This window comes from Oryctolagus cuniculus, chromosome 19, assembly GCF_964237555.1.
Source record: "Oryctolagus cuniculus chromosome 19, mOryCun1.1, whole genome shotgun sequence".
Classification (NCBI taxonomy): Eukaryota; Metazoa; Chordata; class Mammalia; order Lagomorpha; family Leporidae; genus Oryctolagus; species Oryctolagus cuniculus.
The window spans coordinates 38623844-38651415 of NC_091450.1; the positions used below are offsets into that span (position 1 = coordinate 38623844).

At 52.7% G+C, this 27572-nt stretch overlaps 1 protein-coding gene across 6 annotated transcripts in view; it reads left to right on the forward strand.

Moving 5' to 3' along the window:
- The window catches only part of SDK1 (sidekick cell adhesion molecule 1), a 980492-nt gene that overhangs the window by 787903 nt on the left and 165017 nt on the right, over positions 1-27572 (forward strand). For all 6 annotated transcript variants that reach the window (XM_070064289.1, XM_070064291.1, XM_070064290.1 and 3 more), the window contains 2 exons: positions 552-692; positions 6649-6830. In XM_070064289.1, coding sequence (XP_069920390.1) covers positions 552-692; positions 6649-6830 — 323 coding nt within the window. The remainder of the gene's footprint in view (positions 1-551; positions 693-6648; positions 6831-27572) is intronic.

Here is a 27572-nt window from a genome sequence, read left to right on the forward strand (position 1 = left end):
GAAGCAGACCCCTAGAGGGTGTCGTCAGGGAGCCGAGCGAGGCCTGCGGTGGCACCCCAGCCCCTGGAAGGGCCACTTCTGAAGCCTGTGCTAGCGTGGCGCCCCCTCCCTGCAGCCTGCACGCCCCACCTGCCTGAGTGTTCACTGGCTGCCTTGTGGGATAGCTAAGATCTAAATGATTCCTTCCGAAATGTGGGAGTTTGATATGAGAAAAATTGAAAGAGCAGAAGAAAACAATTTGGAAGCAGCCTTAGACTGGAGGCCTCAAGCCAACTCCCTCAGGCTGGTAATCTTTCGGAAGCTTAGAGGCACTGCAGGTTATGCACACAGGATAGAGCCGCCTCCCACGTCTTCCTTGTTGGTCGCTAAACTGAGTGTTGGCTGCACTGATTTGTGGTAACCATCTCACACCTGTGCCTGCAGTTTGATCAGCCGTGGCCTGTGCTTTGCTTGTCACCTGATTTTTCTGGATCGTGAGGAGCAAAATCCAATAGAATAGGGAGTGCCAGTGAGGGTCCTCTCTGTCTGCAACTCATCCCTTTCATTTTTAGGTTGATGTTGCCTGAAGAACCGCCCAGTGCTCCCCCAAAAAACATCGTGGCCAGCGGGCGCACCAACCAGTCCATCATGGTCCAGTGGCAGCCTCCCCCAGAAACCGAACACAATGGGGTGCTGCGTGGATACATCCTCAGGCAAGTAACCGGGTCAGCCATTTTCAGACTGTCTGGATAACGTGTCAGCTCTCCCGCTCAGCGGAGCCACAAGCTCCTTTGTCTGGAGGACCCAACAGCAGTCTGGGGAATCAGCCAGGTGCTGGGCTCCAGGGAGCAATGGAGACCGTGGCCAACAGGCGAGCAGAAGCCAGTGTGACAGCCTCACAGAGGCATTGGGGTACACACCACCCACACCAATAGCTGCGTTTGGGCAGGAGAATGGAGGCGATGTTACAGGCCGGGAGCAATGTCTGCTATTCCTGGTACCTTTTATTCCATTGAGCTTTTACCAGGGGGCATGCATTATTAAATATAAGAATTGAAAATGAATGCTAATTAATGTGATCTAGTTATTAGCTGATGGTTACCTGCTAGCCTGTTGCTCGGTTTTGCCAGATCTGCTAGTATTTCAGGGAGATCCAAGAGTGCGTGCAGCCTCCCGGGAGATCCAAGAGTGCGTGCAGTCTCCCGGTCCCCGGGAGATCCAGGAGTGCGTGCAGTCTCACGGTCCCCGGGAGATCCAGGAGTGCGTGCAGTCTCACGGTCCCCGGGAGATCCAAGAGTGCGTGCAGTCTCCCAGTCCCCGGGTGCTGGAAATAAACCCTGTGGGGAGCAACTGGGACTAGACTAAGTTACTGGAATTAAGACTTATTCTATGCATCTGCTCTCCCACAATATGGCGCTGGGAGAGGAGTAAAACAACTTTTACACAGCTGCCTCCAGTTTGACCAATAACCTTCAGGAGCTGATCCTGCTCCTGATTGGAGGAGAGCAGCGTACTCAGCATGTGGGTAGCAGAGTTGGGATTGGTGGAAGAGGACTATAAAGGAGGAGAGAGACAACATGCACCAGGAACACCTGAGGAACATCTGAGCCGCCCCCGAGAGAGCCGGCCGGCGGTGTGCCGCTCCCCCGCGGAAGTGGGGAAAGTGGCAGGGGACCCGTGGAAGGGTAGGCAGCCAACCCGGGAAGAACCAGCAGCAAACCCGGGGAGGGCCGAGCAGACAAAAGAACAGCGCAGGGTCCTGTGTCATTCCTCCACGAAGACGGGGAGCAACAAAACCGATAAATTTTGAAGCATCAGGGGTAACCAGATGCACACATTTGAAAATCAGATGTGGCCAGGAGCGTCCAGTTTGCTGTCTGCCTCAGAGGGATCGGCAGGCTTCTAGAACTATGAGAGGAACACGTGAGAACCGGGAGAAGTCCCCACTGCCCAAACAGCTGCTGAGTTTAAAATTGCACCAAATGTGATCATTGCAGTGGTTTCTTGACACAAGTAAAAAGAAAACAGTGAAACGGTCGATATTAACAGATAATTACCAAATCTCTTTTAATAGATTTCAGTGCCATGGTTGCATTTGTTAATTTTATCAGAACTTGCAGGTTCTTATCCACTATCCATTATCCACTTCCTCCAAATGCCTGCACCAGGCCCACTCTGTTCATCAAATATTTGGCTAACAAAGAAAGAAGTCACGAATGTGTTGCTTCTTGAATCCCGTTATCTTTGCATATGGAGGGCATCTCATTCCCTATGCATTTGTGTAATTATCCACTCACCATTTAATATGTGTTCTGTATGCCTGTAGTATTTGCCTGTCACAAGTCACTGCTATTCCCGTGTAGTTCCTTAAACATTCAGGTTTTCCTGCAAACTAAGCCAGGTTGTTATCCACTTGAAGTGGTTTAAGTCACTTTATTTATTTATTCATTTACTTACTTATTTCGAGAGAAGGCATACTCCTGGTGCTCTCAGCAGATACCTACAACATCCAGGATTGAGCCAAGCCATGGCTGCGAGCCAGGAGCTTGTTCCAGATCTCCCAAGGGAATGGCAGGGACCTAGTGAGTTAAGTGCTCCCTGCTGCCTCCCAGGGTGTGTGTTATCTGAAGTCAGGAGCCAGAACCAGCATCAAACTCAGTCACTCCAGTGTGGCACTCTGGCGTCTTGACTGCCGTCTCAACCACTGGGCTGAACAGCCATCCCCCTCCAGTGGTCTGAGTGGGCCATCCCTGGGGTACACAAGGTCCAGGATCAACAGGCGTGGCCCCTTCTGTGGCTGTGCCCCCAGCTGCCCCCCCCTTTTGACAGGCAGAGTTAGTGAGAGACAGAGAGAAAGGTCTTCCTTTGCCGTTGGTTCACCCTCTAATGGCCACTGCGGCCAGCACACCGCACTGATCCGAAGGCAGGAGACAGGTGCTTCTCCTGGTCTCCCATGCGGGTGCAGGGCCCAAGCACTTGGGCCATCCTCCACTGCACTCCCGGGCCACAGCAGAGAGCTGGCCTGGAAGAGGAGCAACTGGGACAGAACCTGGTGCCCCGACCGGGACTAGAACCCGGTGTGCCAGCGCCTCAGGCGGAGGATTAGCCTAGTGAGCCGCTGCGCCAGCCTGCCCTTCCCCCTTTTACAGACGGGCCAAGAAGGGGTTGAGATTCTGTCCCCTGCGGGCAGGGGGCCTGTGGGCTCGGTTCCCGCGGATGTTCCTGGGACAAACCCCAGCTGCACAGCTTTCATCCTCCCTGGAAAGCGCCCAGAGCCGCCTCCCAAGGCTGAGGCTTCTGGCTTTTCTGGCTGCTGGGTCCTCACATGGCCTCACCCTCTGCCTCTGTTCCTAGTCATCAGCTAATGAGAGTAATTGGCTTCCCTCTCTCACCAGCCCCTCCCAGCTCCTTGTCCACGCGCCTCTGCCTGTTCTCAGCACGTGGAGGCAAAGTTTCCCTAGGCTGAAGCTGTCAAGGAAGGACTTTAAAAGTCACCAGCAGAGCCAGGCTCCGGGCACAGACTTGAATAATTAAATTGTGCTGATGGCAGGAGGCCACGTTAGGGACCGCGCGTCTCTCTGTTCCGTGGGATTACTGCTGTGAGAAGGATTTTCTCTGATGGTGTCAGAGCTCGGGGAGAGAGCATCTGTACACACGGGGCTTAAATCAAGAAAGCCCTAAAACGAGGGCACACCGGCCAGGGCCCGCGAATACCAGAGTTTTCAGAAATTAGAGACCCATGCCAAAATGAATTTGCTTGGAAACATTTCCGAATGATCCCCGGGTCTGCAAATCAGCTCCATGCGCCAGCGCCTGTTCCCCAGGGCACCGTCTCCCTGTCGGATCCGAGGCACGATGCATGGAAGAGCAAATGGAAATGAATCAGCCCCCGGCCCTGGCCGTAAGAAGTAGTTAGGATGCGTGTGCAGTAATAAAATATTTATAACAACAGGCAGGGTGTTTCTCTGAGAGGACCACAGGGTTATGTCCTTTAAAAACATTCTCCTGTTTATTTCCATGTAAAAAATCATCCTGTTCTGGTGGAGACGGTCTCCCGGGCAACACATCCTACCAATGCGAGGAGGTTGCCCGTGCTGTGTTGTCGACTGTGACCTTCTCAGACAGCCTGTGGGCATGACAGAGGCCCCCGCTCAGGGCGGACCAAGCCGCCCGTTCCGGAAGCAGCTGCCGCCCGTTCCGCACATGTGAAGGCTGCCATTTGTGTTTGTTTGTTTGTTTGTTTTTGACAGGCAGAGTGGACAGTGAGAGAGAGAGACAGAGAGAAAGGTCTTCCTTTGCCATTGGTTCACCCTCCAATGGCCGCCGCGGCCGGCACACTGTGCTGATCCAATGGCAGGAGCCAGGTGCTTTTCCTGGTCTCCCATGGGGTGCAGGGCCCAAGCACCTGGGCCATCCTCTACTGCACTCCCTGGCCACAGCAGAGAGCTGGCCTGGAAGAGGGGCAACCGGGACAGAATCCGGCGCCCCGACCAGGACTAGAACCCGGTGTGCTGGCGCCACAAGGCGGAGGATTAGCCTACTGAGCCACAGCGCCGGCCTGCCATTTGTTCTTCACCGTGTGTAGAGTGGATCTGGAGGACAGCTCAGACTGCACTGTGGCCTCACTCGTCCCCACTCAGAGCTGCCCCCTCGGTGCTCCTTACTGGAAGAGCCGTGTTCTCCAGGCAGCACCCCATCCGTTGTTGATACGGTTCCTGCAACAACCGTGTGAAATGCCAGAGCTGTAATTCCCACTCTCGGGGGGCGTGGAAACCACGACTCAGGAAAGCTTAGAGTTCTCCCGAGATCACCCGGCTCCCATGTGGGTGGTCAGGAACCTCCCGCTGCCCCAGGACCCTCCTTACATAAATGACCGGCACAGCTGCTACAAGCCACGCAGCCCTGCTTGGTGCAGGCTGTTCCTTCCAGCAGCTCCAGGGTCTGATGGAACGCGAGAACCCAAGTGTCCTTTGTGCCCGTCACAGAATGGCCGTCCTCCCCCGGGCGAGCCATGGGCACTGGCTCCTCTCGGGCAGGGCCTTCTTGCTGTCCAGGGGCTGCTTGCCGCTCGTGGTCCTCCCCTTTCCTGTCCAGCAAGCGGCCTCTCACGAGAGGGGCCCGAAGAACCTTGTCAGGAAATCCTGGTGTTTGAGAAGGAACTTCTGCCGTCTTTGTATATCCTCATCATCGCCGCAGACCTTATTCTCTTTGCAAAGCTGTTTTGCATTCCTGGGTCTCTTCTGATGATGGTAACCTCACTAACGCCTGGTCACAGGCGTCCAGCTCAGATCCTTGCCCCTGAAAAGGAACCCGCATCCCACAGAGCCCACAGCACAGCGTCACGCGGCGTGGAGGGCCCCACCAGCCGTGAGATGCTCGCCACCCACTGCTGCCGCCCTGGCTCTCCATCTTTTCCCCTTGCCATTGCGCGTGCAAAGCCAAGACCCACCTCAGGGATAGAAACCACGGGGCGATGAGAAAGTGACTCCAACTCCATGTGTCTCTCATTTGACCGGGGGAGTAGTTGACAAAAACTTGGTAAATTAACTGAGCCAGTCCAGCGCATAAACTTCTGTACACAGAATCATGGAAACACACTCACTAGTCAAAATAACAATGGTAAGAGTCCTCCCACCATATAAACAGCCATTTTTGACCTATACGTTTTCTAAGCCCAGAGTTGTGTCTATCACCTGTTTAATAAGCACAGCTTTAGGCTGGCGCCGTGGCTCACTAGGCTAATCCTCTGCCTTGTGGCGCCAGCACACCAGGTTCTAGTTCCGGTCGGGGCGCCGGATTCCGTCCCGGTTGCCCCTCTTCCAGGCCAGCTCTCTGCTGTGGCCCGGGAGGGCAGTGGAGGATGGCCCAAGTACTTGGGCCCTGCACCCCATGGGAGACCAGGAGAAGCACCTGGTTCCTGGCTTTGGATCAGCGCGCTGCGTCGGCCGCAGCGCGCCGGCGGCAGCGGCCATTGGAGGGTGAACCAACGGCAAAGGAAGACCTTTCTCTCTGTTTCTCTCTCTCACTGTCCACTCTGCCTGTCAAAAAATAAATAAATAATTTAAAAAAATAATCACAGCTTTAAATTTCCACCTTCTATATGAGGAGCGTACTGCCCGAGTGCTCATAGCCCGTTAAGAGCCGTTTGTCTCCCTTGGCATTGGACTGATATTTTAGAAGCATTAATGACTTTCCAAAGCCATTATTCTAGTCCTTGAGATGCTCTTGGGCGAATATGGACATCCTTGGTGGACACAACACGGAGCTCAGCCGTGGGGACCCGGAGGCCGTGCGCCGCCCACTTCCCGACTGCCCCAGTGTTGTGGCCACAGGAGGAAAGTGCTTCTCAAACTGTCACAGCAGCTCCCGGATGAAACTTGTGTCTGGAGTTGGGGTGGAAGTCACTCTGCTTCCTAGACAAATGACCCTAAAGAGGCTGTCGGTTTCCCTTAACCAGTATTGTTGAAGTGAAGTTCTGTTCTGCCTGGGGCTTATTACCCTGGTGGGGCCAGATGGTACCTTTTAAAATCGTGGAATTAGGAAACGGTGTTGTCCGTGGCCGACTCCCAGCTCTACCCATGTCTGGTTACTTCCATTCTCCTCGGAGTGCTCCGAGGGCCTGAGTCGGGGACCTGGCCCCCGGTTCACATGGTTTCCTTTCTGGCACAGGTACCGCCTGGCCGGCCTGCCTGGGGAGTACCAGCAAGGCAACATCACCAGCCCGGAGGTGAACTACTGCCTGCTGACGGACCTCATCATCTGGACCCAGTATGAGATCCAGGTGGCCGCGTACAACAGCGCCGGCCTGGGTGTCTTCAGCCGGGCAGTGACCGAATACACCTTACAAGGAGGTGAGTGTGCGCCACACCAGGGCTGCGAACCCGTGTCGGGCGGAGGGGTTTGCACAGAGGAGTCGTTCCTCCAGGGGCCATTTGGAAAAATCCCACCACCTCTTTCGATTCATCTCCCCACCTGTTTCCAAAGTAAAGCAAGACTGTGGCTGGGAGGCCACTTCTATTCCAGCCACGCTGCCGTGGCCTCTAGGGGCAGGAAGTATCTACACACATCCTGTAACTCGTGCTGTGGGACTGAGTTTTTCCAAACGGAATAATTGTGTGTTTTGTAGCAGAGCTGGTTGCGGCGTTCCGTGTGGTACTGTGAGTGGTTTGTTCAAAGGGAACGGTTATCAGACAATTTTGTTTTTAATCATGTAATATGATTATTGGTAAGGGAATTTGCAGCTTTGTGCTTTTCCCCTGCCTTTCTCAGTTGCACAGGCAATATGCTAGATCAATAAAGCCCTCCCCACCTCCAGAGAAAACAATGACCAGCAGAATGTCGGGAAGCCAGTGGGTCTTAAATACATGTGCTTAGACTCAGCCCTGTCCTTTAAAGGCTGTTGACAGCATTTGACTCCTGCTGCGTTTGCTGGAGGGCACAGGGCGGGTGCTGGGAAGCGCGGTCCACATCTGCATTTCACTGTCACTGCTCCTAGCAGGAATGAATAGGCCCTCTCTTGACGTAGCCACCTGGGTCCCACAGCAGCCCGAATCCTTGCCCAGGGAAGTAATTCTTCCACCAAATCCAGAACCCTTTTTCAGTCTGCGATTTATACCCGCTCCTGATTCACAGGTGCGATTTTATTTGCTTAGGCATTTTTATTGCTACCAGGCCTTGACCTTTTTCAAATGATAAGGTTTCTAACTGCCCACTTCTCTCCCCAAATCATGCCTGAGACCTAATGTTCCTTGATATTACATGCTGTTATTATCATCCCTTATTGATTGGCTGCCTGCTGTCATCCGCAGGTCCATAAATCCTCCTTTATAAATTAGGTGCAGTCAGTCCTGCTTGCGTGCAGCGCCTAGCAGAAATCTTTAAAATGCAGGACAGCCAGGAAAGCCCTGTCCATCTGCAAGCCATTCGGAAAGATCCGTTTGAAAATGAAGAAGGCGAAACCTGGACTGCAGTGTTGGTGTCTGGTGTGGCCCTCAGAGCCCAGACACCGTCCTCTGCCCACACCACCAGTGGTCATGGCCATAACTCTTGCCCTCACTCAGCACAGGGCATTTCTGCCCTGCCCACTCTATGTGTTTCCTCTTGCCCGTGTTCCGTGGGATTGCAAAGATACCTGGACAGAAGTCCCCTGAGCTCGCTGGGATCCAATAGACATTTCATGTTCTTTTTCCAGACCCTGAGCCCAACCCAAGACCGGTTTGTCAGCTGGCAGAGAATTCTCGGACTGGGGCAGCCCCTGGATCCCTTCCCCCTCCCCCTGAGACTTCTCCACTTGCCTACCCCAGCCTGCCTTTCCCTTGGGACAAACTGCAGTGCCAGATCTGCTTGACTGTGTCACTAGGATTTAGCCAGGGCATGAACCCCGAAGTCTGACTGCTGAGCTGCTGCAGAACCCCCAAAACGGGGTCCACTAACCCAGTGCAAGGCAACCAATTACTGATACCAGAGAGGTAGAAGAAAGCAGGAGTTTGTTTCAAAGCACGGAGCAGGGAGCCAGGAGTCGTCACTTAGGCCCAGGCTCCTGGAGAGCCCAGGGGCAACCGTTCTTCCAGGTTGAATGGGGGACTAAGAGGTGCGTGCTCAGCTCACGTCCAGGCCCCTGCTTGGTCTGCAGTGCTCACGGCCTTCCTTCCGCGGTTGGTGACGTCCTGTTCTCTAGGGAGTTTTGAGGATGGTAAGAGGGCACTTCAGTCAGTCTGGGGTCTACATGCAGATGGAAGGTACTTCTTGCTCAGGCCCTGGAGCTCCTGGGAAATCAACAAGGCTGAGCACTGTGATAGCATCTACAGGGAGATAAGCGCCCTGTGCGCCCTGTGTTCAAGGACCCTGTGGGGCTGGCTGCACCCCTGTCTCAATTCCATGATCTACCTTAGTAAGGGGTGTGTGCAGTCATGAAAGCTGGGCAAGTGGAGGGCGGGAGGGAGATGGAGAGACCATGGGAGAGGAGAGCCTGATGGCACTCCCATCGCGGGCTCTCTAGAGGGGCTTGGTTCACTCCAGGCTGGTGTCCAGCAAGGCCATGCCCTGGGGAGGGGGCTGCTCCCCAGCTGCAGGTGCCTCTGTGCTCATTTGTCCCAACATGTCCCCATGCTCCTGTCACCACGCCGCAGCTGAACGAACAAAGCCCAGGTCAGTTGTGTCTTTGAATCAACGTTCCCAGCTGTGACAGGGCAGGAATAGGAGAGAGGAGCAGCCACCCGTTCAGGAGAAGAGGGGTGGCCACGGGGAGGAAGGGACAGCACCTCCCGGTCAGGAGCAGAAGACCCAATGAGCTGCTTCTAAAGGACTTGACCAGCAAGTGCCACGTCAGGGAGGGCAGGGACACTGGGAGGGACCACAGGCACAAGGGGGCAGTGGTGGAGACAGAGCCGCACGTGAGTGTTTGTGCCCTGACCCCCAGAAAGAGCCTATTCCAGGCCCCACTCAGGTTTCTCCTGCTCTGGGCCTTCAAGAAGCACATTCAACCTTTCTGAGCTTCAATTTTTCTGTGTGTGGAATTATGGTGTTTATATCCACCCTGGCCACATTACAGGCTGCTGTGAAGAGAACACAAGGCCATCCGTGTGATAAAGGCTGTGGAAACACAGCGGCGTTGTCCCTGTGTGTGCTGGCTTTCTACTGTGACAGCATCTGGCATCTACGATGGGATTTGAACATTTGGTAGAAAGAAGTTGGGAGTCAGTCTGTCCACTATTAATGGAATGGAACCCAGAGGCTCAAAACTTACTGTAGGGCGGCACCCTGGGTTCTAGTCCTGGTTGCTCCTCTTCCAGGCCAGCTCTCTGCTGTGGCCCGGGAGTGCAGTGGAGGATGGCCCAAGTGCCATCCCACTCTATGTGTTTCCTCTTGCCAGTGTTCCGTGGGATTGCAAAGATACCTGGACAAAAGTCCCATGAGCTCGCTGGGATCCAATAGACATTTCATGTTCTTTTTCCAGACCCTGAGCCCAACCGCTTCCTGGGCCGCCCGGCACCCTGTGTCCCAGCCGCTTCCTGGGCCGCCCGGCACCCTGTGTCCCAGCCGCTTCCTGGGCCGCCCGGCACCCTGTGTCCCAGCCGCTTCCTGGGCCGCCCGGCACCCTGTGTCCCAGCCGCTTCCTGGGCCGCCCGGCACCCTGTGTCCCAGCCGCTTCCTGGGCCGCCCGGCACCCTGTGTCCCAGCCGCTTCCTGGGCCGCCCGGCACCCTGTCTCCCAGCCGCTTCCTGGGCCGCCCGGCACCCTGTCTCCCAGCCGCTTCCCGGGCTGCGTGGCACCCTGTGTCCCAGCCGCTTCCCGGGCCGCCCGGCACCCTGTGTCCCAGCCGCTTCCTGGGCCGCCCGGCACCCTGTGTCCCAGACGCTTCCTGGGCCGCCTGGCACCCTGTCTCCCAGCCGCTTCCCGGGCTGCGTGGCACCCTGTCTCCCAGCCGCTTCCTGGGCTGCGTGGCACCCTGTCTCCCAGCCGCTTCCTGGGCTGCGTGGCACCCTGTCTCCCAGCCGCTTCCCGGGCTGCGTGGCACCCTGTGTCCCAGCCGCTTCCTGGGCTGCGTGGCACCCTGTCTCCCAGCCGCTTCCCGGGCTGCGTGGCACCCTGTGTCCCAGCCGCTTCCCGGGCTGCGTGGCACCCTGTCTCCCAGCCGCTTCCCGGGCTGCGTGGCACCCTGTGTCCCAGCCGCTTCCCGGGCTGCGTGGCACCCTGTCTCCCAGCCGCTTCCCGGGCTGCGTGGCACCCTGTGTCCCAGCCGCTTCCTGGGCTGCGTGGCACCCTGTCTCCCAGCCGCTTCCCGGGCTGCGTGGCACCCTGTGTCCCAGTCGCTTCCTGGGCTGCGTGGCACCCTGTGTCCCAGCCGCTTCCTGGGCTGCGTGGCACCCTGTGTCCCAGTCGCTTCCTGGGCCGCGTGGCACCCTGTCTCCCAGCCGCTTCCCGGGCTGCGTGGCACCCTGTCTCCCAGTCGCTTCCTGGGCTGCGTGGCACCCTGTGTCCCAGACGCTTCCCGGGCTGCGTGGCACCCTGTCTCCCAGCCGCTTCCCGGGCTGCGTGGCACCCTGTCTCCCAGCCGCTTCCTGGGCCGCGTGGCACCCTGTCTCCCAGCCGCTTCCCGGGCTGCGTGGCACCCTGTCTCCCAGCCGCTTCCTGGGCTGCTTCCTCCCTGCCTCTGTTGGAAATAGCAGAAACTGCAAACCCAAGCTCCTCGAGGCTACAGTGTGGTGCTGGCATCCCTGTGGGCGCCGAGGCTCTGGCCCTGCCCTCCGCTCTGCGGGGGCTGTTTGGGCATTCGGGGAGCAGTGCAGATCTGCTGCCAGGGACCTCTCTAAGTGCACTTGAAGTGCCCCACAGCCATTAGCACTGATTGTCGAGAAAGCCTAGAGGCTGAGTGGGTCCTTGAAGCTGAAAAGGGAATAATTAAAATGCCTGCGTTTTAAAGGGAAGAGGGTAACTCATATAATTAATTATTTGTCTAATTATTGCTTAATCTGGGAGATGATTGGAACATATGGGAAACACAGTCCAGCAGTCCACCAGGAGATCGCGAGAACAGCAGGAAGTCACCGTCTGAGACGGGGCCTCATTCCAACCTGCCCCATTTCCCCTTCCCCTGCAGCCCAGTGGCAGGCTCGGTGGGTCCAGGGAGAGGAGGTGGAATGCACCCTGGCTGGAATAAGGCTCTTGGACTCAGCCCTCTTGGGATGGTCAGGATGCTGGGGACAGATGGCATCACTGACACCTCTGTTTTGTTCAGCATGGTGGGGTGTTGATCCCTGAAGTCGTGTGAACGCCCTGTCCATCGCCCTCACCCCCTGCTTTCCTCTTCAATCCGTGTGTCAGTGAGACACTGTGAGAGCGCGTGGTTTGTCTGTTCTGGTCCTTCACAAAGCCTCAGCCTGGCCTCGTTCCCTGGACGCGCGGGGATGACCTGGTGGAAACTTTCTCCCTTCCGTGGACACGCGGGGATGACCTGGTGAAAACTTTCTCCCTTCCGTGGACACGCAGGGATGACCTGGTGAAAACTTTCTCGCTTCCCTGGCCTTCCATCCCCCAGACCCCACCCTCGTGTCTGACAGTCACAGTTCATAGATTTTATCACAGCACCTCGGTGACCTTCGGTGACCTTTGGAGCTCGAGGCACTTAGACATGGGACGCGCTAGCTTACAAATCGGCAGCCCAGCCCAGCAGGCTTCCCAGGGGGCGAAGGAAACGTGGGTTCCGCTGCAGAAGCTATGACCAGAAGTTCTCATCTGCTTGGAAACTGCTTGTCAGAGGTTCAGGATGAAAAGGAAAATAACTTAAAATGTGCCTGAGAATTTCAAAGTGCTTCCCGAAACCAATATGGTTTTGGTTTTAAGCAGAAAAAAGTGTGTGTAAGTTGTGCAAAACCAAATGCCCGGGGTAATTGGAAGCATTCTTCTGGCCCCCACTGTCTACCTCAGCAACTTGCTAATCAAGCAGTGGGGAGTGAGAGTCCTGCAGGCATTGGGAGCCATCGGTAGTCCACAGTCCAGGCTGGGTCAGGGCTTGGGTCACAAGCTCCATTCTTGGTAGAAGTTGCTCAAGTAACCATGACAGACCCATGAAGAAAGCATAAGGTTCTCGGGTGGATCTGAACCTGGACTGTTACACATACACAGCTAGCCCCCAGGTCACAGCTAAGCCCTCAGACGAGCCCATGTAGTTGAGCAAACTTCTATCCGTTCTGTAAACGCATCCATTAAGATGCAGATGTTGATTTTTCTATAGAGTCCAAAGACAAATTATTCTATAAATCATCATTTTGAACACACCACAAAATTTTAAGGGCTTTTTCCCCCCGGATGTTATTTCTTTATCATTTTTCTTCTCATAACAGGTATACTTGTGCTATCATGATGTATTCTGGTTTCAGAACATTACCTTATAATGAAAGAGTAATATTTCATATTTAAAAAGAAATGGAAAAAAACATTTGGTTATCCACGTTTCTAAAACATTAGTAAGAGCTCCTAAATGTTCACTTGGGCTTTGAAAGGTTTTCTAAAGTAAGGATTATAAATGAACACTGTGTTTGCAAGCTCCATTCTTATCTCCTCTTGGGAAATTCTCAATGTGGCATTAAATGACATTGCACAAAAGATTTGTTTCTCAATCCCTAACACTCTCTAGACCTCAGGCTGTACCTACAGAATAGGATAATGTTCCAAATTCTCCCAGCATTACCTAAAACACTAAGTAAAAGCTGAACAAAATAGATATGGGATGTTGCATTAGATAGAGGCTTAATTTGGTCTCTTAGAACTTACTGGAAAGGAAAGGACGGGAAATGAGCATTTCAAGGAGAAACCACTGCATTCCAGTTTTCGTTATGCGATGCTATGCACTTACACTCATTATCTTATTTCACTCATCCTCAGTAGTCATGAGAAATAGCCACTACCATCTCTGTTGTACAGAGGAAAAAAATGGAAGCTCAGAAAGGTAACTAACGTTCCCAAGGTTGCATGGCTGGAAAATTTCACCTGGATGTGCTGGCCTCCCCAGCCCAGGCTTGTCCCCTGTAATCTGCCATCACGGGGGTTGTTTTTTGGTTCTTTGATTCACTCCGCATCTATCAAGCATGGATAAGCGTTGCTTGCAGATTTCCGCTGCAGTTTGTCTAGGGGAGAGTCGTGAAATGAGGTCTTCTCTCACTAATGCTCACGTGGCAGGGGGTGTGCAGCGGCTTTTGGACATTTTTGTCTGCAATGCACAGTAAGAAATTTATTTTACATTGAAACCCAGCACACGCATACAACTGAAACAAAAGGTTGGTGGAAAAATAGTCACCCACACAGTGGACGAGGTTCTTTGATATCTTCTGTTCTATGCCACTGTTTCATTCTTTCATTCTTTCAAAAATGCTGTTGCGACCACTGAATCGATTTTCTGATCCACTAATGCATTTGTGACACACACTGAAAAATCCTGAACTCAAACAATACAGGGTGTTTGGTTTGACTGATCTCACATCCCTTTCAGAAAAGCTCCCACAGGAGTTAGGATTCACTGGGGTCAGCTTGTGAAGCCTGTCTTGTGTATCTGGCTATTAAAGATAGGCAAGGGTCTGTGTGCTGTGTGAGCAGGGACCACCAGCCTAGGCCCAGGGCTAAGATTTGGGGGGTTGGATGAGCTGGAATGGTGTTCCAACATCTGTATTCGTGACCTTGTGAGAGAAGGTTTTTCCTGGGTTCTGCCCTCAGCTGCCACTAGTTCCTGAGTGACTGGGGTCACTACACTGTTGGATGGGTTTACAGAACTCTCTTCCCTCCTAGCCTGGGAACTCTCTAGGGCGGAAGAGGCCCGTAGTGTCTACTCTGCAACTGGCCTGAGCACCTGCCACGCCCAGCCTGGCTCTGCACGTGAGCCTGAACTCACTGTCTCTCTTCCCTACTCACTAGGACGTTATTGACAGGAAGGTGTGGCCCAACGTGGTCAGGAGGCATGTGGCTTGGGTTGTGGAAAACCGCAGGCAGTGACACTAGTCCTGAGTGCACTGGTGAACACATGTGTATGTGTGTGAATGCTACCGTGTGTGAATGCTACCATGTGTGAATGCTACCGTGTGTGAACGCTACAGTGTGTGAATGCAACTTGCTACTGTGTGTGAATGCTACCGTGTGTGAATGCTACCGTGTGTGAACGCTACAGTGTGTGAATGCAACTTGCTACTGTGTGTGAATGCTACCGTGTGTGAATGCTACTGTGTGTGAACGCTACCGTGTGTGAACACTACTGTGTGTGAATGCTACCGTGTGTGAATGTCACTGTGTGTGAACGCTACCGTGTGTGAATGCTACCGTGTGTGAATGCTACCGTGTGTGAATGTCACTGTGTGTGAACGCTACCGTGTGTGAATTCTACTGTGTGTGAACACTACCGTGTGTGAACGCTACCGAGTGTGAATGCAACTGTGTGTGAACGCTACCGTGTGTGAACACTACTGTGTGTGAATGCTACCGTGTATGAATGCTGGCATAAAGAGGGGGTCACAATAAGAACAGAAAGAGACCCACAGGGATGCGACTTCATGTGGATTCAAAACAGAGTTGGGTTTTTGGGAGAGGGCGCATGGGTGACGGCAGGCAGAGCACCAGCTCAGCTAAGCCCCCAGAGCAAGCCAGCGTGAGCATCCACTGCCGGCCAGCCTCAGCCCATTGTTTTGGGAACTCAGTATCTAGCAGAAGGAAAGCTGTTTTTCCAGGAGCATTCCTCCTGTGCCATGTTGCCCGCTGCCGGCTGTACGTTCAGCAGCAGGGTGGTTAGGGCAGCGTCAGCACGTAGCCTGCCTGCCCCACTCACTCCGTGTTGCAACCCCAATGCCTGGCCAATAAAGAATTAGAAAAGCCAAGGTCAGAAAAAGAATAATTTCACGGAACTTATTAGGTGTTGACATGTTTTCTTGTAAAGGCCACGAGGAAGGATACTTCAGACTTGTTTGCCAAAGATTTGTGGTCCTAATAATGCGTTAGAGATGTCTAATGCGGCGAACACAGTCAGGTGGATCCAGACTGCAGGAGGCGCATCAGCACCGGAGCCCAGCCGCAGCCTGTAATGATCTGGAGTCAGCGATAACAGCTGGCGTGCACGCTGTAACATATACAGCCACCCAGTAGTGCGTGGCCGGTAATCCCTCTAGGTAATGAGCCCACCTCATCCCTGTAGGCAAGGCACACACACTTAGCTCTGGGCTTATCTGGAGGGAGACCTGCCCAGCAGTCCCAGGAGGTTCTGTGTAGGTGCTTCAGTCTGATCTTTGAGATCGGGTGATTCGAGGAGGATGAGCCCCGGGGTGTGCAGGCGCGGCAGAGAAGGGCAGTCCCACATCTGCCTCCAGGAAGTGGAGATGCGGTCCAGCAGCAGCAACCCAGCCTGTACTCAGTGGGCTGTGGTGAGCCGGTTAAAGGATGGCTCAGAGCCAGTTGAAGGATTTTGGAACCAGCAGGTGCACTCAGGGACAGTCCCATGCAATGCTGTCCACCACCCAGGAAAACGGGTATTATACTCGAGGGTGGCACATGATGACACTGGGTAAGACACTGAGGTTTCATGGTTGATCTGTAACAGATAACGTAGTGTTGCTCTGATAAATCAAACTGGATGTGTCCGAATATAAAAATTATGTGTGCATAACTTTATTCTGTGCTAAATTCAGCCAGTATCCCAGCATTGTCACTGAGCTCGTTAGCCGTCTTTAGGTTGGGTCTGTGTCGGTCTGATGGGCCTAATAAACAGGACGTGCAGATCAATCAGCTCTTACCACCAGGGTCTGAATGCCTACTCCTGCCTGTCCCATGAGGCCTCAGGACTGTCTCTGATGCCCCTCATGATGTCACTTTATTAATTTTATTTGACATCTTGCGCATCTCCAGAATGTCATGTAGCTCCACAGTCAGCACAGGCTTCTGTGATGAACTAGCATTTTGGACAGTTTCTGTCTTTATGTAGATTGGAGAGGAGTTGCAACGATAGACTGGAATTCACCCAGGGCGGGTTCCAGATAAGCTGTATGGCATCCTCATCAGACCGTTTGGTTTAAATGAGATACCAGAAATACAAACAAAGTGTATCTCTCTTTTCAGCAGCCGGGAAAGTACCTGCCTGACAGGGTCACACGTTCTGTGGGCTGCAAATAGTAGACATTCCCCGTGGAAAGGGGGGGAGGGGGAGGCGCATGGCTCAGCGTTTGTGCTGCCACTGGGGAGGCATGCGTACAACTCACTTCGGGGTACCTGGGATTGAGTCTCACCTCCGCTTCCAATCCAGCTTCCTGCTAACGAGTGCCCAAGAGGCGGCAAACGATGACCCTCATACTGGGGTCCCTGCCACCTGCATGGGAGACCTGGATGGAGTTCTTGGTTCCTGGCTTGGGTAGGCCCAGCTGTTATGGGCATTTGGGGAGTGAACCAGTGGATAGACAGACCAGAGTCTGTCTGTCTCTTCCCCCTCCCGTCCCACCATCCTCACCCTTACCCTCCCCCTCTCTTCCCCACTTTTGAATACAAAAAAAAAAAAAACAAAAAACTTTATTTTATATAAAAAGAAAAGATGGAGAGTAGGCTTGTGAGAATGAGAGCAGAATTTTCTGCCAACCAATTAATTGGGTTTTACAAAGAATCAAAGTAATAACCAAGGGAAGACTACGCGGAAGGAGACAGGGAGGGAGGGAGGGAGGAAGGGGAAAGCAAGTCAGAAGGGGCTCTGAGCTCCTGTGAGGCTGCTCACAGGTGGTCCATCCACTGGTAGCATCAGTATCACCTGGGAACTTGTCAGGCCACACCCCAGACCTCCTGAACCAGAACTCACGAGGGGTCAGCGCATCTGTGGCACAGCAGGCCCTCCCGATGACCCGAGACAGGCTCTAATCTGAGAGCTGCCTCTCCACGTTGGCTGGGGAAGGATGTCCTCTGGGGGCCAAAGCCACGCACGCCTGCCCCCTGCCATGGAGGCGGACTCGTGCCCATGGAGGATGGGTCCCATCTACAAAGACGAGCAGACGTCCCCATGAGCCATAGCGCGCGTCTGTGAGCTCACCATCTACAAAGACGAGCAGACGTCCCCATGAGCCATAGCGCGCGTCTGTGAGCTCACCATCTACAAAGACGAGCAGACGTCCCCATGAGCCATAGCGCGCGTCTGTGAGCTCACCATGGGTACCAGTGAGTGCAGGAGCAGGAGACCTCAGCTGTGTTTCTAGAAAGTCTGTGGCCAAGCTGAGGGCTGGAGTCCCCCTTAAGGTAAAGGCAGGGCTTTGAGAAGGGAGGGAGGAGGTAGGTAAGGTCCAGTGGGCAGCTTCAGAAGGTTGCACTGTTTGGACCAAGAGTGACCAGTGAAAAGGCAGAGCTTCCGAGTAGAGTCTGCCCCACACTGCTGTCTCTGGCCAGGCTCAGCAGCCACACCAGTCTAAGCCAAGCAGGCTGACTGCCGGTCAGGAATATTTTTTTTAATTTATTTGACAGGTAGAGTTATAGACAGTGATAGTGGGGGAGGGAGGGAGGGAGGGAGGGAGGTAGATAGATCTTTCTTCCGTTGGTTCATCCCCCAAATGGCTGCCACAGCCTGCGCTGCGCCGATCTGGAGCCAGGAGCCAGGTGCTTCTCCTGGTCTCCCATGCGGGTGCAGGGCCTAAGCACTTGGACCATCCTCCACCGCCTTCCTGGGCCACAGCAGAGAGCTGGACTGGAAGAGGAGCAACCGGGACTAGAACCCGACACCCATATAGGATCCCAGCGCTGCAGGTGGAGGATTAACCAGGTGAGCCACGGCACCAGCCCTGGTCAGGAATCTTCCTTCTCTCTTTGACCTGGTTCCCTGGCTGGTTGATAAAAGCAGTCGGATTCTTACATAGGATGGGGTTCATCTCAAAGGCGAAAGGATAAGCACGTTCCACAGAAGCCCCGCAGGATAACTAAGGATAGAGCAAATGCCTGGACAAAGGCAGAAAGCCTAAAGGTGTCCCTGAAGGAAGGCGGTGTGGGAAGACGCCACCCTAACCCCCTGGAAGCAGTCTCCGGCGGTCGCACCTCACAGCCTCGCTTCCTTTGGGGACTGTTACTGAATTAATAGATCCACAGGCATGTTGATTCTGTAGCTTCATTTTCATCTGTTCGTTCACCCTTGTAAGCACCCTGTAGATAAGATAACGAACAGATTGGGAGATGGAGTAATTAGATGAATTCCCAGGTCTGAGCTGTGCCAGAGTGTGAATAACTTGATTGTCCACCTTTGGAAGTGACTGTGGTAGCAAACGCCACCATTCCTCTGGGCTTCTCGTGGTCACTGCCCTTGTCGGTGACTCAGAGGGAGGGGAGCAGGCATGACTATCGGACACACAGGTGTCACTGCCAAGGGGCCGCTCATCTGTTCTGTCCCAGACTCAAATCAAAACACACTGCTTTGTCAAACTGATCATTGAAATCAACACATTTTGAAATATGTCAGGGATAGACTACAGTAGTACGTTTGCGTCCAAACCAGTGCCGTGACATGGTGTGGGGAGACGTGACTTTCCCACAGTCACCACCCAAAGACTTGATGATTTTAGACAAAAGGAGAGCCCTGACCATGACCTTAACCTCCCTCTCTAGATGACAAATTCCCATCAGTGCAGCACTAGGCGTGCTGAGGCAGCTGCACACGCCTGGCCCTGAGGGCAAGTGAGAAAGCACAGGCTCTCAGAGGAGAAGAACCAGAATGGGCCGCGCTCCGTGGTTCCGTCATTGCAGTAGCAGGTGTTGGCCCAGAGCAGTGAAGCTCGCTGGATGCTGTGTGATTTTCAGATAGTCTAACTGCTTTCTGTGTGTATAAAGACTGGTTCACACCAGAGACGGCGGGCATCAAAAGGCCGGTGTTGTAGAGGGCAGGTTTGAGGTCAGCATTGAGGAAAACTCCTTTGTGTTGTGCAGTGGAGGGGCAAGTGACTGAGGGGGCATAAAGTAGTGTCTGGGAAGTCCTGACGATGGGAGCTGCTTCAGGAGCCTGCCGCCAGGGGTGGGCTCCCCCATGGACAGGTGGGTGACCGTGAGGGTCTTCCTGTCCTGACGATGGGAGCTGAGTGACCACCTGCCTGCCACCAGGGGTGGGCTCCCCCATGGTGGGTGACCGTGAGGGTCTTCCTGTCCTGACGATGGGAGCTGAGTGACCACCTGCCTGCCACCAGGGGTGGGCTCCCCCATGGACAGGTGGGTGACCGCGAGGGTCTTCTTGTCCTGACAATGGGAGCTGAGTGACCACCTGCCTGCCGCCAGGGGTGGGCTCCCCCATGGACAGGTGGGTGACCGTGAGGGTCTTCCTGTCCTGACGATGGGAGCTGAGTGACCATCTGCCTGCCGCCAGGGGTGGGCTCCCCCATGGACAGGTGGGTGACCGTGAGGGTCTTCCTGTCTGTCCAGAAGTCAGCAGTGAGGCTGTTGCCGCCTCCTTCAGCTTTCTGAGTTCCCCCAGGAGAAGCATCTTCACCCAGACACTGTTCACGGCAATCCCGAAGCATAAAACCATGGCCTTGAGCACATGCGTTCAAGGTTGTGTCCATTCCCAACGTCCAGGCTGGGACAGCCTCCTGCTGTGTTCCTGCTCCGACTCAGGAACCATCTCCTCCTTACCTTCTTCTGAAAGGGAATCCATGCTGGCTTCATTGTAGCACTTTCTATACAGATAAGTGTCAGCCTCCCCACTGAACTCCGAGCTCTGTGAAGACAGGGACCTTGAACCTGTATTTACTGTGCAGCCATGGGGAAAGGACGTGGCGTGACAGTGGTTAGTCCCTGTATGTGTATACATGCATGTACATAAGCTGTGTGCACACACATACAATCATGCATAAGTGCATATACATACATGCATATGCATGGATTTGCACACATTTGCAAACATACATGTGCCTTTGCATGTATGTACCTATACCCGTCCATGTATTCACATGTGAGCAGTTACCAGAGATATAATTGCCTTCTCTGCATGTAAGCAAAAATCTGAAGCCAAACTAAATCTCCCAGCAAATTAGGATAGTCAGCATCACTCAGCTGTTGGGGTACAGGCTGAGAAATAGGTGGTAACTGGGGACATAACTCAAACTAATGACAGTGTAGAACCCCTGAAACAGCGCGGTACGGGAGGTGGACACTGGTCCTTTTACCCAACTCTAAACTCAGGTGATAGGGAATGCGCCTTTTCCTTTTTTTAGGATTGAGTTATTCAAAACACAGAATGGCAGAGAGGGAGACATGGGGGGAGGAGAGGGAGCAAGAAAGATGTCTTCCATCTACTGTTTTACTCCCCAGGTGCACACAACAGCTATGGCTGGGCCAGGCTCCCGAAGCAGGACGCCCATCCAGGTCTCCCGTGTGGGTGGCAGGAACCCAAGTGTTTAAAACGTCACCTGTGCCTCCCTGTGCGTTAGCGGGAAGCTGGCTCAGAAGCCGAGTCCCTGGAACGACTGGGCACTGTGACATGGGATGAGTGGGTACCCTGTGGCAGCTTAGCCCACTGCACTGCATTGCCCGCCCTGAGAATCCACCTTTTAAAAGTGCACGGGATGGGCTGTCATTGTGACAGAGTGGGTACAATAGCCACTGTGACCCCAGCATCCCATGTGGGTGCTGGTTCCACTTCCTGTCCAGCTCCCTGCTAATGCACCTGGAAAAGCAGAAGATGGCCAAGTGCTTGGGCCCTGCTGTCTCTCCATGTGGAAGACCAGGAAAAAGCTGCTGGCTCCTGGCTTCGGCCTGGTCCAATCCCAGCTGTTGCAGCCATGTGGAAAGTGAACCAGCAGATGGAAGATATCCTCTCTCTCTGTTTCTCTCTCTCTCTCTCTCTCTCTCTCTCTCTCTCACTCACTCACTCTCACTCTCTCCCACTCTCACTCACTCACTCTCATTCTCTCTCACTCTCTCACGCACATACACACACTGATTTTCAATAAATAAATAAATCTTTATATAAAAATAAAAGTGCACTAGGGTTACTGTGGAGGCTGATTGTGTCTTAGGCCACACACACGTATACACAGAACTCAAAGGATGTGAGAACTGCATTAAAGAAAGAATTTACAGGGCAGTTTTGAGCATTGATTAAAAAAACTACTAAAAATTATCAAAAATCCAATAGCACATTGAAAATAGTAGATCATATCCAAGTAGGGTTTATTCCAAGGATTCTGTTTTGACATTTGCCAAATGCAACGCCTCTGTGGGGAAGGCATAGGATAGGAATGCATCCTATCCAGTTTGTCCTCTCCACCTATTTAACCAGGAAGCACTACAAGATTCCTGGAAGAGAGGGCCTGAGGCTCCAGCCTCCTCTAGGTATTAATGTCAAATGCTAGGCAGCCAAGGAATAGGCAGGAGAGAGCAACAAGAGGCTGCGGCCTGAAAAGGAAGTGATGATGCGCTCTCTATTTGTAGATCACGAGGTTTGATATCTGGAAACTACTATCAGCAATAAAGAATTTATCAGACTAGCAAGTTACAAAATCAGCGTATAGAACACTGATTATATTCACAAACAGCAGAAGTTACAGTTAGAGAGGAGGTCCCGTCTGTAGTAGCAGAGCGTTAGCATCGAGAAGCAAGGGGGTGGGTAAAGCTGAGAAGAAACGGCCAAACGGGAGGAAAATGGCAGGTGCTCCTGCATGGTACGGATAGACACACTAGGTTCCCAGACGGGACGACTCAGCGTCCCAGTGATGTCGGTGCTCCCTTCATCGACCTAGGGCTGTCGCACGATCCCAGTGAGAACAGAGCAGGCTTGTTTGTTGCTTTCTGTGGGTAGAAAAGTTCATTTTAAGTCCATTCATAAAAAGCAAGTGAGCAGGAACAGTGGGAAAATCCAGGAAGAGAATGGCAGCAGGGAGGACTGGACCTTGAGGTGCTGAAGTGTATTTGTGTAATCACAAGGGGGCATCTTGAACAGCTGAGTAAATTATTGTTGATAAGCACATTGAAGGAAGTGGATACTTACATGGACAAAAACCATCAACCTGAATTCAGGGGCGGGCGTTTGGTAGAGTGGCTAGGGCACTTCCTGGGCTGCCTGCATCTCATATCAGCTCCGTTCCAGGTTCCTGCTGATGTGCACCCTGGGAGGCAGCAGGTGAATGGCTCCAGTACGTGGGCCCCTGCCACACACGTGGTTGGCATGGATGGAGTCCTAGACTCCTGGTTTCAGCTTGGGCCAGTCCTGGCTGTTTTGGGCACTAGAAGAGTGAACCAGCAGATAAAAGATATCTGCCTTTCTCTCTCTCTCTGCTTTTCAATTAAATAAAATTTTAATTTTTTCAAAGATTTATTTGAAAGGCAAAGTTAAAGAGAGGGAGAGATAGAGACAGAGATCTTCATCCACTGGTTCGCTCCCCAAATGGCTGCAACTGCCGGAGTTGGGCCAGGCCAAATCAGGAGGCAGGAGCTTCTTCCAGGTCTCCCACGTGAGTGCAGGGGCCCAAGCACTTAGGCCATCCCCTGCTGCTTTCCCAGGACGGAAGCAGGGAGCTGGATCAGAAGTGGAGCTGCTGGAACTCAAACCAGCTCCCATATGAGATACCAGCACCACAGGCAGAGGCTTAGCCTACTACACCACAGCACTGGCCCCAATAACATTTTGAAAGACTAACTCCATCCCCACTGTGTGTGTAAGGACATATCCCAAGTGGGTGTGAGGTGTCCACTGGAGCAGATGAAAGCTCACAAGTGCTGAAGGAGACATCAGCCGAGTCCCTGGAAGCAGAAGAAACATCTCTCTAACAAAGACTCGAAATCTAGAAGCAATCAGTGAAGATTGGTAAATGTGACTTAAAAACCTGAAATGTTCCATACGCAACTATAATGAGCAAAGGAAAAGAGACAGCAAACTGCAGGAAATATTTGCAGTTTATATCCCAGAAAAAAAGGGTATCTCCATATCAAGATCTTCTAAAATAGAGAAGAAAGAAGCTGACAGGCAGGAGAGAAATGGCGAGAAACGGGCAGAGTCGGCAGCAGCGTGCAGATGGCCCTTGGCCGAGTGGAGAGGTGCTCAGAGCCGAGGCTACGCGGAGACACCATTCTGACACGACTCCGTGTCCAGGGCTGCGGAGGGAGCGCAGGGGGATGCAGCCCCCGCGAGTTCCATCACGAGACTTCAGCGTCCGCCCAGAGTAGCGGGAGCGAGTTCAGTGAGGAGCGGGATGGTTGCAGGTCCTCTGGCAAAGTTCGCTTCACAAGGAAAGAAGAATGACTGTGCCCTGGGGAGGCCTGGTAGCAAGTCTAAAGGTCACCGCCGCGGGTGGGAAGATCAGAACTGGGCGCCGGCGGGCAGGAAGCTGGGAGAGACAGTGACTGAGCCACATCGGGAAGCAGCGCCAGGCGGGCTCAACCGGGGGGGCCGTGCACATGAAGGTGGTGAAGGTGGGCCCTAACAGCCCAGAGTCGCACAGGGCAAGGCAGCGGGCAGCGAAGGCTGCAGATGCAGGAGACAGGAGAGTGTGACCTGACGGGTGCATCGGGGAAGCAGGAGCGTCGGAGAGCAGGTGGCAGGGACACACGGTATTAGCGGCTGGACTCGGGTGTGTGGTCATGTTCTTGTCTCTAGGAACTCTACAGCACAGGTGTAGGGCTGCCGGGGCATGTGCTGATATCTCATTCCCAGTGGTTTTGAATAGAAGTCTTCATAGAATTTGAAATTATAAATTTTAAATATCTCAAAGTGGAGATGATCTTTAGCACGTACAAATGTTTAATCCTTTTTCATTTGAAAAAGAAGAACTAGCATAGGGGCCGGGACAGCAGGTTAAGCTGCCACTACCAGTGCTGGTGTCCCCTGTTGGAGCACTGCTTTGAGTCCCAGCTGCTCCACTTCCATCCAGCTCCCTGCTGAAGTGCCCGGGAAGGCAGCGGCTGATGGCTCAAGGGTTGAGTCTCCACCACCCACATGGGATGCCCAGGAGGAGTTCCTGGCTCCTGACTCTGGCTTGGCCTAGCCGTGTCTGTTGTGGCCATTTTGGGAGTGAACCAGTGGAAAGATCTCTTTCTCTGTGTCTCTGTTTCTCCAACCTCTCAAGTGGCTAAAGGAGCTAAGAACCCCATCTGGGTCTCCCACATGAGTAGCAGGCGTCCAAGCACTTGGGCCATCTTCCACTGTCTTCCCAGGTGCATTAGCAAGGAACTGGATCCAGAGTGGAACAGCCAGGATTCACACCAGTGCTCCAATATGGGATGCCGGCATCTACCGCTGTGCCACAACGTCAGCCTGAATAAAACAATTTTTTTTTCATTCTCTTCCTCATGCGGGAGAGTTTGGCGACAAATCCCTGAGCTGTAAGCCTTCCAACTTTGTAAACCACCAACTTTGCCCTCAGAACCTCATCCCAAAGATAGTTCTAAACAAGTGAAAAGACATATGGCAGGACTGTTCGCTACTGCAGTATTTGTTGCAATACTGGACTGGAATCTATAAAAATTCTCATAGTTAGGAGACTGGTGGAGTAAACTGGTGTATCCACAGGTGGACTGTCACGGCTGTAACGAAGAAAGAGGAATATTTCTAGAATGATTGCTGTAGGGAAAAGGGGGCTGCAGAAATAGAGATTAAGCTTGTCTAAATTTCCTTTCTTTATAGAACTGACATTGAAACTATGTAAACACATTTTATCTATTCATAAAACTAAAGTAGTTTTAAAACATTTATAAAAGAAATTATAAAATTATTGAAGGCAAAGTTTAACTATGTAACTGTGTATAGAGTTGGTGGAATAACCAAATGGAAAGTGACTATTTCTAGTAATTTTGAAGGATGGAGACTTGTGTGTCCAACAGCAAGTACTCTTAGGACAAAAACAAACCAATCGTGGAGGGAAAGGCCATAGGCTGACTTCAGCATTCCCATGGTTGGTGGAAGTGTTGGATTTGCTTCTTTGTTTGTTTTTTAAGATTTATTGATTTATTTGAAAGTCAGAGTTACGGGGGTAGGGAGTGGAGAGACAGAGTGAGAGATCTTCCATCCACTGGTCTACTCCCCAGATGGCCACGGTGGCTGGGGCTGGGCCAGGCTGAAGCTATGAGCCAGGACCTTCTTCCGGGTCTCCCACATAGGTGCAGAGGCCCAAGGACTTGGGCTGCCCTTCCTCTGTTGCTTTCCCAGACCCTTAGCAGGGAGCTGGATCAGAAGAGGAACTTGGGAGACTGGGTGGGGTTCTGGGCTCTGCGCTTTGCTGTGAGCCAACCTCAACTATTGGGTCCATCGGGGGAGAGACTCCGCGGATGGAAGATCCCGCCCCTCTCCCTCTCTCTACCTTTCTAGTAAATAAATATTTTAAAGAAAAGCCTCATTGGTCATCTTTGTAGAATGTTATGGAGACTTAAATATTAACTTGCATAAAACTTACACATAAAAAACTCTTCACAGTTTTCTTAGAAGGCTTTTATTTAGTGAATACAAATTTCAAATGTAGAGCTTTTAGGAATATAGTGGGTCTTCCCCCCCATTCCCGCCCTCCCACCCTCACTCCCTCTCCCATCCCATTCTTCACCAAGGTTCGTTTTTAATTAACTTTATATACTCTTTATGATTTTTTTAGTGACATCTTGATTGGTGAACATAGCTTTTTTCATATCTGGTTTATTATTGAGGTGGCTCCTTTTAGGACTTCCAAGTCTGTCCAAGTCACCATTGGCAAGAAAGTCTTTGTACCAGGAGGAGGTCGCGCGTGCAGGAAGAGTGCTTACTTCCTGTTGAGAGGAATGTCTTCTCTACCATTCGCCAAAAAGTCAGATAATTCAGTCTCTTTAAATTATTCACTAGGGCTACTGTATAGAGGGAGGGAGGGACAGGGAAAGAGCTAGTGAGCAAGACCTTTCACCGACTGGTTCACTCCCCGCATGGCTGTAATAGCCAGGCCTAGGCCAGTCCGAAGCCAGGAACCAGGAACTCCAGCCTTGCTTCCCATCCACGTAATCAGGGAGCTGGATCGGAAGCGGAGAGCCAAGACTCAAAGTAGCAGTGCGACAGGGGATGCTGGCATTGAAGTGTTAGCTTAACCCGCTGTGCCACAACTCTGGCCCCCACGGTGTTCTTGCTGTGGTAACTGAACCAGGACGCTGTGCGTTCCCAAGGTCTCAGTATCGTCTGATGCGTTCACTCAGCTGTTCACAGCCGTCACAGAAGAAGCATTTTCGATGCCTATAACTTACCCTTCAGCAGATCTTCAAAGTGAGGCCCCTTTGCCAAAAATAGCAATGATAATCACCTTTGTTCAGATGACAGAGTCTTGCAAAATTCTTGTTTTGGGCAGCTGATGCACAACAGTATGATATGGAATTGGAAAGTTCCTACTGTTGAAGAATATTGTGTAAAGATGCATGGGTCATGCATCAGGGGACTGGGAGACAAACCTAGTCCAGTACTTGTTAACTCAGAAAGTCTCCACTGCAGGGGCCAGCATTGTGGCACAGCAGGTTAGGCTTAGAACACCAGCATCCAATGTCAGAGCTACAGTTCAAGTCCAGCTGCTCCGTTTCTGACCCAGCTCCCTGCCAATGTGCCCGAGAAAGCAGCAGAAGGTGGCCCAAGTACTTGGGCCCCTGCACCCATGTGGCAGACTCGTGTGGAGTTCTGGACTCCTGGCTTAGGCCTGACCCGGCCCTGGCTACCGGGGCCATTTGGGGAGTGAACTACCAGGTGGAAGGTCTTTTTCTCTGTCATTCTGCCTTGCAAGCAAAGTAAAGAATGAGGAGGGCTGTTAGTAACTGCACTTGTTCTCTAGCGTGCATTTGAATCCCCCCAAAGAAATTCTTTTGTCACAAGTGGTTTTCCGATTGCATGTTTTTCATGAATCGAAAAGCAGACGGGACTACAGCGTCTTGCGGTTTAACAGACCTCCCACTCTTGTAACAGAACTTGAGAAAGAACTGCGGGGTGCTGCTGGCCACCTTCTGTGTGGGAGACCCTCTCTGCAAATGCAGCCATGGGCTCTTGAGTCCCAGAGCCTTTTAGACTGAATTTTGCAATAAGGTCTTTGTATCTTTCTGTCAGCATTGGCATCCAAAATGTGTGTATTTTTTTCTGTGGCTCTCATCCCCAAATGTCCACATGGGAGCGGAGCAATCAAGCTCCCAGCTGG